General features: G+C 49.3%; 1 protein-coding gene across 5 annotated transcripts in view; it reads left to right on the forward strand.

The window, feature by feature from the left end:
- The window catches only part of SLCO2B1 (solute carrier organic anion transporter family member 2B1), a 46,015-nt gene extending 42,212 nt beyond the window's left edge, over positions 1–3,803 (forward strand). For all 5 annotated transcript variants that reach the window (XM_072794643.1, XM_072794644.1, XM_072794645.1 and 2 more), the window contains exons 12-14: positions 357–421; positions 756–876; positions 1,945–3,803. In XM_072794643.1, the coding sequence (XP_072650744.1) occupies positions 357–421; positions 756–876; positions 1,945–2,125 (367 nt within the window). In that variant the 3' untranslated portion in view covers positions 2,126–3,803. The remainder of the gene's footprint in view (positions 1–356; positions 422–755; positions 877–1,944) is intronic.
- The last annotated feature ends 5,966 nt before the right edge of the window (positions 3,804–9,769 follow it).

Here is a 9,769-nt window from a genome sequence, read left to right on the forward strand (position 1 = left end):
ATTGCCTGGGCACCCTAGGCCGGGGCCTCACAGTGCTTGGGTCAGTTAGAAAGCATATTTAGCTACCTAGCTTCAGGTTGTACCAAGCGTAGGAGGAAGGGGTGAGGGGGGGGGGGTGTGACCAAGAACACAGGGAGGCCTGCCCAGGGTCCTGATGGCTAGTGAGAGTGCCTGGAATGGGGCCTGGGCTCCACAGGTTGAAGGGAAATGGGGAGCCTGAGCCCATCCCCACCCCCACCCCTAGGACCCTCAGACTGGGGGACGGCTGGCCCTGGGTGTGAGAGAGAAGGGGATGATGAGAGTCTCCGTGAGGCTGGGACCTCTTAATCCTCATGTCGCTGTGTTTCTGCTTTTAGGGGAGTGAAGAAAGAAGACAAGACGCTGGCTGTGGGGATCCAGTTCATGCTCCTGAGAGTTTTGGGTAAAGAACCTTCCTGGGACCCTTAATTCACACACTCATGGTGTGCCGGGCCTGGGGACACAGGGATGAGCAGGACCTAGTTCCTGACCTTAGGGTTCACAAGCCCATGGGACAAGAGATTGGACCTGGTACCCTGGAGGTGAGTGTGCAAACAGCTAGAGAGCCCTCCAGAGAAGCAGCATCTCACACCAGGATAAGGGATGGGCTCGAGGGTCAAAGACTTATGGGAAAAGAGGCCCCAGTGGGTCTGGGGGTTGTGTCTCCCAGGGAGTAGGGGGGCTGGGTAAGGCAAGAATGCCAGGCCCCATTGTCCCCTGGCCACCTTCTCCTTCAGCCTGGATGCCCAGCCCTGTGATCCACGGCAGTGCCATTGACACGACCTGTGTGCACTGGGCCCAGAGCTGTGGGCGTCGGGCCGTTTGCCGCTACTATGACCACGACTTGCTCCGAAACCGGTGAGACCTGGGGTGGGAGCTGCCAGGGCCCTGCGGGAAGGCTGCTGGAAATACTCTTGGGGTCCCAGGTAGGACAGCAGGGATGAGAGGCCCATTCGTATCGCCCCGTCAGGTAGCAGGTGCTACATCCTGCACTGAGCTTACCAGTCCTATGAGCTAACCACAATCCCCCACTCTTATGGATGATGAAAGTGAGACTTAAAGCAGCCCAAGGCACATGGCTGACAACTGGCAAAGCTGGGCCTTGAACCCAAATGATCTAACCATGGTCCGTGAGCATTTGTCATCATGGTTGAGTGTGGGGAGAATCAGGGGAGCAGCCCAGCTGTGAGAGAGACAAAGGGTTGGGGTTGGGAGAAGGCCTATCTAGGACACAGGAGGCCTGAGTTCAGCCCAGCTCTGTCTCTTTCGTTGGAAGACCTGCCTTTTCTGGAACGGAGTCTTCCCATCTGTGCAATGGGGAGCCTAAACAAACCCAAAGGCAAAGAGGCTGCTGGGATGGAATAGGAGGTGGGAAGGGACTTCCTAACAGGGCTGGAAGCAGGGAGCTGGTCCCTGCCAGCTCTGAGGAGGGCATGGATCCTGTGGGCTGGGACTCGCCAGGGACCTTCCTAGAGGAAGGAAAATCAAATAAAATAAGAGCCTTGGTGAGTTAGGCAAACAGGGGAGAGCGAATCCTCCTTGTGGGAGGTGGGGTGAGCTCAAGTTGCATCTGTCGGGCCCCCTGAGCCCTTAGACAGCCAGAGAGAGGCAGGGCTGACCCAGGCTACAAGCCAGCCAGGGATGGGACACAGAGGCTCCTACTGCAGAGCCTCTCCCCCTCTACAAGGGAAGGACCCCCAGAGGAGTCAACCCCAGGGGCTTCCTCATCTCCCTAACTAAGGCCATGGTGACGGTCCATTGCCCTAGGCTGGCTGCACGCCTCTTTCCAACTCACCCCTAACCAGGCCTCCATGTCTCTGACCACATGATGGGTGATGGCTGCTGACCCCACTCTGCCCCACCCCAAGGACACCCAAGCCCTGGACAGGGAGAGCTTGAGTTCACAGGTCCCTTTCTCTTTTCCAGATTTGTTGGCCTCCAGTTCTTCTTCAAGACAGGATCCCTGGCCTGCTTTGCCTTGATTTTGGCCATCCTAAGGCAGCAGGTCAAAGAGGAGGGGACCCAGGTGACCGTATCCACCTCTGGCCCACAGCAGCAGCTGTTAGCGTCAGGGTCAGGAAAGAAGCCTGAAGAATCCAGTGTGTGAGCCGGCCCTAGAGCAGCAGTCATAGAGAGTACCTCCTCTGGGCCCTTTGCCCAATTTTGGGTGTCAGGAACCCTGTTTTCCAATTCTGACGCCTCTGCTAACTTGTTATGTGACTTCAGGCAACACTGACCCTCTCTGGGCCTTTGTTACTCATCTGAACCAAAGAGTTATCTAGGGGTTTGGTGTGTTTGGTCACTTCCAAAGCACGATGGCCTTCCCCCTTCCTCCCCCAGCCAGACAGGCTGACCTGAGCCACTTTCCTGATGGAAGGACTGTATATCACTCCCCCAGGCCCCAGGATAGAGAATAGACAATAGTAGGCCAGGCTGCCCTACACACCTGGTTCTAGCCCAGCTCTGCTGTTTATGTGGAGCACCCTACACTCTCTGGGCGTCAGCCACCATCTCTGACAGGTGGAAATGGACTTGCCAGCTTTCAGGCCCTTTCCAGCTATGGCCAGCTGTGTGGTCAGGATGGACTCAGGTCTCCTCCCCAGCCCCAGGCAGTCTGGAGGTGGGGCCAGGACAGCCTGTCAAGAAATGTCCACTTGGCGCCCCCTGGAGGCAGAGTGCTGAGGTGAGGGGGAGGCCCCCACTAGGAGGAAACTGGCCTCTCTGAGTATCCAGGCTGGTCAGGGCCTTCTGCAAGCCTGGTGTGAGGGGCCCCTGGGGGACTTAGCTGAGGGGGAAGGCTCACTCTGTAGACTCAGGAAATCCCAGTCCTTGCCCTCAGAGAGCCACAGTCTGGATGAGGCCTGGTCTCTGTGTTAGGAAATCCAGTGGGGAGGTGGATCCAGGCCCCACACTTGGGTATTTTCTGACTTCAAAGACCACACACACTTAGCGCACATCCACTGATACTTATGCATTGCCAAGACTTCCCACATTTGACCAGGGCCGCTAAAACCATCATGATCCTCATTGACTAGACTCCTAATTTCACCATTTCCTTCCAGGTGCCTGAGTCTATGTCACCTAGCACTATGTAGATAATGTCTGGTTCTGTCATAACCATGTTTTAGGGATAACATCTGGTTCTCTGTGATGCCTGGGTTGGTGTAAGGACCTGTTCTTTGTAAGGCTGAGGCCTGTAACGTCCAGTTCTCTGTAATGAGTGGATCTGTAGAATGCTTGGGTCTGACCAACTGGTCCTTGTCTTGTTTTATTCGGCCTGGTTATCACCCCCAGGAAGGAGGAGGGAGTTTCCTGATCTACTCCAGCCCATTTTGTTGCCACTACACATCTGACCTGACCAGGACCTACTGCTTGGTAGGAAGGAGACAGAGCTGTGAGCAGCAGCTTCCCAAGCCCTGTGTCCAACCCTGTGCTGGAAGCAGGGGAGAAGTCGAGGGCCGATGGGGGTAGTGGGGGCACATGTGGTTCTAGCCCTCTGAGCAGCTCCTGTAGCAGGGCCTTGAGGTTCTCCTTGAGGTGAAAGAAGAAGAAGAGGAGGGTACAAAAGTTCTAACTCCCATTTTGATTCTACTGGTTGATACCTTTAAATGTTTTATAAATACCTGAGCCTGTATTTATCAATGCCAAGAATTTCAAAATTTCCTCCAACAAGATGAAGCAGTTCCCATGTTAATATTCCTTCTCATTACCTCCTGTTTCCCAGGTTTTGCAGAAATAATCTGGAATTATAAACACAGCTTATTATTAAATTTGTTCTTGCATAATGTCTCTTATATTACAAAATTCCTTTCTTACCAACTGCCTTAGAGTTTGCAACAACCACATTATTTCCAGTTATTTATATTTAAGTTTTACTGGATTCATTGCTATTATTTCTTGTATATGTCATCTTTCCCTATCTGTATATTCTGGTCTAATTTTCATTTGACTGGGCTACTTCCTCTAGTAATGGTTTCAGAAATGGAATAAGGTCATGAAGCTTTCCGAGTCCTCACCTGTGCAGACTGTCATTCACATTTTACAGAAGAGGAAATAGTTTAGAAAGAATAAGCAACTTTCCCGAGATCATAAGAACATAAATAGCAGAGCCAGGATTTTGTGGGAAATGAAGCTTATATACTTTGTGGAGCCCTTTTTAAGAAAAAGAACACAAAATTAGGTAAGTATAAGAAAGTGAATATCTAGAACAAGAAAAGTCAAGGCAAATACATGACACAATTTTTTAAAAATAACTTATTTTTTACAAACTGTTGTGCACACATCTAAAATACATTTCCCCCCTTGATGATTGGAAGGATTTTCTGCAGCCTAGCTTCTGGTTCCATCATTGCAAACCTGTTTTTCCTCCGTTGTCCATGTGCTGCCAGGGCCAGACTGCACAGTATATGTGCTGCCGAAGCAAGCACTGGGCCAGACTGCATAAGGCACGTTCATGGCACAAGATGACCTCTGGATATGACACTTTGATGTCACAATGCCGAGTTGGACAGTGGGTAGGAAGGTTCCTAGAGGCCATTCTCCACATGCAAGTGGCTAGCAATGAGTTATCTAGATACAGAGGCGACTGAGAACCATATAAATATAGCCCAATGAACCAAAATTAAGTTGTTTCCCAACTCAACTGCCCCTTAGCCAGATCCCAGAAATGCCCACGGCCCCTCCAACCACCTCACATAAAGAGAAACTGTGCACAAGCAGTTGGAGTAGAAAGAACTAGCAACCTTAACTGCTCGTGTTCAAGTATCTTACCTTTGCAAATTTCTCAAGAACACGACAACCTGAACACATTGCAGGGGCCCCATCCTGGGCCTGGGGAGAGACCCTGATACTCAAGCAGCATTAGCTTCATGTTGAGTCCACCTCTGGGTCGAGGTGAGATTTGAAGGAGAAAGTGAGGTCTTTATGCTTAAAACGTCCCAGGCTGGTCAGGGCGAGGAGACTCCAGGAGTCAAAACAAGAGAGACACCTGGCTGAGAGCCAGGGGTAGAGCAGGTCAGGCAAGGGAGTCCAGGGAGCAGCCCTCTTATGGCTTCTGGCCAATGAGGAGCTGCAAGCAATTGCATCTATGAGCTCACTTTTTTTTTCACCCAGCGTCCAAAGGCTGGAAGATGGCATTGTCCCCATGCTCGAGCTGACTGGTGATAAAATCCAACAGTTTCTCCTGGGACCAGAACAGACATCCCAATGCCTGGCCTGGAGGCCCTTTGGCCCACAGACCCATACTGGAAAGTTGCAGCAGGCAGATGCCGCTCCAGAGCCAGGAGCCAAGAGCCATGACTGGAGTGCAAATAAGTGAAGAGCAAGAACCCACAGCACTTCACCATTCTTTGGCCCTGTTGAATTCCTACTCCCTAACAGACCCCAATATGTGCTCTTCCTTCTACCTTCTTCATCCCCACCCTACTGCTTGCCTCTCTGTCCCACTTCATGAATCAAACCCAATCTTCCAGGCCAGACTCAGAGGCCACCACCTCTAGGGAGACAGCCTGGTACAGGTAATGGAGAGTGGATGACAACCACCTTAGAGAATGATAAAAGATGTTTCTCCAATAAAATTGCACACAATCATATACACACCTGTGCCTCTGATTTCAGAGGTTGGGGATCATCTGAAGTCTGGCTATAGACTTCCAGTGGACTGGACGGAAGAGAGGTTTAGAGTCAGTGAGATTTGGGTTCAAATCCTGACTGCTTCTTACTCTCAGTGTGACCCTGAACAAGTGATTTAACTTCCATGCATCTGTTTCTTCACTTGCACAGTAAGGCTGATCATTCCTATCGCCTGTCTCCCAAAAGTTGTAAAGACCAAATAATGACATATTTGCTCACAGGCAGTGCACCGGATGATCAATATTTGTAAGTTTCCTTCCCCCGTCCCTGAAATAATTTAAGGAGTACAAAGAGCATGGGGGCAGGATTGAGGGTGAAGATAGAGGGAGGAGGCCCCAGTGAGGGGAGACACACCCCCTTCTCTGCCCTGGCTGCAGCTTTGCTTGTCCCCTAATCTCCCTTCCACTGTCAGCCAGGACTCAGCCTGCCCAGTCTTATCTCTCCCCACAGCCAGCCCTGGACAGCTTTTCTCAACTAGATTTACATTTTTATTGATTTTCTTTCTCACTTCCAGAGCGTCCCTTCCTCTGCTTCCCCTTTTGCTATAAAATGGGCTTACCCCGGGAAACAGCAGTTCTGGGGCTGGCCAAGAAGTGATAGATCAAGGCTGGATTCATCCACCAATCTCTCATTCATTCAACCACCCACCCAACTGATAAATCCTACACTGGCACTGATGGGGACACAGCCAGTGTCAGATACAGCAAACTCCCAGTGTAAGCAGACAAACTGACAAACAGGAACAAAAGCATGAGTTGTCTATCAGAGAAGGAAAAAGAGGAAGCCATGAACTCTTCCTGGGGCCACCAGGAAAGGCTTCCAGAAGAGGTCAAATCAGAGCTGGCTCAGGAGCTAAGGCAGGAAGTACCCAGGTGGAGAAGATGGGAATGGGCACGTGAAACAACAGGATGAGCAAAGACAGGGAGGCACGAGAAAGTAAGGTGTGTCTGAGATAGGATACAAGAGCAACATGGCAGGGGTGTACCATGTGTATAGGGCAATTGGGAGAGACAGGAGAGCTGAGGCTGGACACATAGCGGGGACCAAGCCTTGAGTTCCAGCTGAAGGCTTTGGATATCTTCCTGAGGGCAAGGAGAAGCCCTTGAAGCATTGATTGATGGATTATTCCATTGACTGGTTATTTTAGGCAGGGAGTGACAGGACAAGATTTGTGTTTTAGAAAGCCTGCTGGCTGCACCATGGGGGCTTTGAGTGGAAAAGGAAAGCTGGAGGCCAAGAGCTCAGGCAGGAGGCTGGGGCATTAATCAAGGGGAGAGAAGTAGGAGGCCTTGACCAGGTCAAGAGAGGCATCCTCGAAGTGGGGGCATCTAAGCCGAGTCTTGTAAGATGAGTAGGAATACACCGGGTAGAGAAGTTGGGAAGGGTGTCCAGGGAGAAGAAATGGCACAGATGAAGTCTCAGCATACAGAAAGCTCCCGGCAGGCTTGGGGAATTTCCACTAGCTCAGCAGGGCTGCAGTGTGGCCTAACAGAGAGGTCATGGTGAGGGATGAGGCTGGAAAAGTGGGTTGGGGCCTTCAATTTCTCTCAGTATTCTCTGTCTCTTGAAGCTAGACTCAGGTGGAAGAGAAGAGTGAGCACCTGCCACTTGTGCAGAGGCAGCTGTGTGGGGCTGCCTTCCCTACAGATAGGAGAGCCCTGGGTCACCGGTGCTCCAGACTCAGAGCAGACCTTTCCATAATCACAACCCTTCACATTTTACAAAAATCCCCTCACGCCTGAAATTCATGGTTTCCTGGTGAGGCATGTGGAATGAAGATTATATTCCCCATATGGCAGACAAAGAAACCACGGCCTAGAAAAGTGCAGGAAGTTGTCCAAGGTCACTCAAAAGCCTTTCAAAACTCTGCTGTTTTTTTTCTAATAAAACTTCTTATTCCAGAATCACATATACACACTAGATGATGTAGTGGCTGCTAAACACATCAGAGAAAGAGACCTCCTCCTTCTGTTCCCAGTTCCTTAACCTTCACCCTACGACACTCCAGCTGAGAAAACAGAACCAGGTTCCCTCTGCCCTGGAAGCCAACAGGCATGAGAGCAAATCCCAGCTCTGCCACTTTCCAGGCGTGAAAAGTCACTGCCCTCATCTCAGTGTTGTTTTTCTCATCCTAAAAATGAGAGAAATAAACTCCACCTTTTCTGGGTTGTTGTGAGGATTCAATGTGACAATACAGCACCACAGGAGTTAACTACTGCTGAGTGACAAACTACCCCCAAAACTTAGTGGCTTAAACAACACATTTATTATCTCACAGAATTTCTGACGATTGAGAACCCAGAAGTGGATTAACTGGGAGATTGTGGTTCAGGATCTTTCATGAGGTTTCAGTCAAGTGTCAGTCAGGGCTGAAGTCATCGGAAGGCTCAACTGGGATCTACTTCCAGGCTCACTCTGTGGTTGTTGTCAGGACTCTGTTCTTTGCTGGCAGTTGGCCAAAGGGTTTGATTTTTATGTAAGCCTCTCCACAAGGGTACTCTTGTCATGGTGGCTAACTTCCCCTAGAATGAATGATCCAAGAAAGAGAATGTGTCCTATTGAGATGGAAGCCATGGTGCCTTTTATAATGTAATCGTAGAATTGATATATCATAACTTTTGCCACATTCTATTGGTCACACAGTTATACCACAACTCTGGTATAATGTGGGAAGGGAATACAAAAGGGTGTGAATACCAGGAGATGTGGATCATTGGAATCCATTTGGAAGCTGCTTACAAGTGGCCAGAGCAGTGTCTGGCACACAAATAGGTACTTATTCATTTGGTAGCTGCTATTATTCTCCCAATGCTCATAGACTGCCTGGGACAAGATCTGAACATGAAAAGATGAGTTTGGCAAAGTAGACTTGAATTGGGTGATGCTCAATTATATGGTAGAAGAGGATGTGCTGGACAAGGGTGGAAATCAGGGCGGGCTCTCTGGCAGATGTGAAGAGCACAGGGAAGGCCATCCAGAGAGGAAATAGAGTAAGCATGGCAAGCACTATTGGTTGCCTTCCCACAGCCAATTCCCTCTTCCTTGTTCTGGTAGCAAGATGCCTGGCCACAGGGATAAGCCAAACATTTATGGAAACACCTTTCTCTTCACCAGTGAGTGGTCTAAGAGTGGACATGTGACCTCATTTTGGTCAATAAGATACAAGAAGATGGTTTGCATAGAAAAATCTCCTGGAAAAGACAGAGGCATGAGAGGAGAAGACCCTTTATGTTCTCATGGCCTTTCTTCCTGCTTGAAAGGACATGGTGCTTATTGCCATAGCCATTTTGTGAGGCAGAGAAGTCTCTCTCAAAGCTTAGAATGGGAAAAGCCTAGGTCATTAAATATGGTTGAGTCACCAGACAAACCTGGATCCACCTTCCTTTGGTCTCCTTGTTAAAGAAATAAAAGGTTTAAGCCTCTTAATCCTGTATGCTCTTACTTGCATTCTAACTGATTCAATGAGCAAAGTATTCCAGTTCCCTCTGGGGTTGTTGCTTTTTCCCAAGGAAGAAAGAGCGGAAATGTAAACAGGAAAGTGACTTGTCCTGGGAGGCAGGAGTCCTTGATCTAACCCCAGTGCTGCCTGTGAGTTGTTCTGTGATCTTGAGCAAGTCCCTGCCCCTATGGACCTCCAATAATTATAGCTAATATTTATTGACTGCTTACTGTGTGCCAAGCACTCCTCTAAGAGCTTCCCTTGCATTATCTCATTCCATCCTCACATCAACTATTATTCTCTTTATTTTATGGACAAAGAGACTGAGGCCCAGATATATTAGGTAATTTGCTCAAGGTTACACATGAAGTTAGTGCTTAGTGCTGGGTCTCTGGATTCTGAATTCAGGCTCATCTCTCTCTAAAACCAAGGCTCCTGACCATAGGGCTGTACTGCCTGGCAGTAAAAGAGGTGTCTGGACAAAATGACCTCTAAGGGCCTTTCTAGCTCAAATATACTTTGATTTGCTGTCCCATTTCTAGCTGCATGATGAACAAACCAGCTTATCTTAGGCAAGAAAGAAAGAAAGACTGTCTTTAGCCATATGAAAAGCTGTCATGTGAGTGGGAGATTAGACTTACTCAGTATAACTCAGAGAACATGAAATGGACCAGTGTGGGG

This window comes from Canis lupus, chromosome 23, assembly GCF_048164855.1.
Source record: "Canis lupus baileyi chromosome 23, mCanLup2.hap1, whole genome shotgun sequence".
In the NCBI taxonomy this organism is placed as follows: domain Eukaryota; kingdom Metazoa; phylum Chordata; class Mammalia; order Carnivora; family Canidae; genus Canis; species Canis lupus.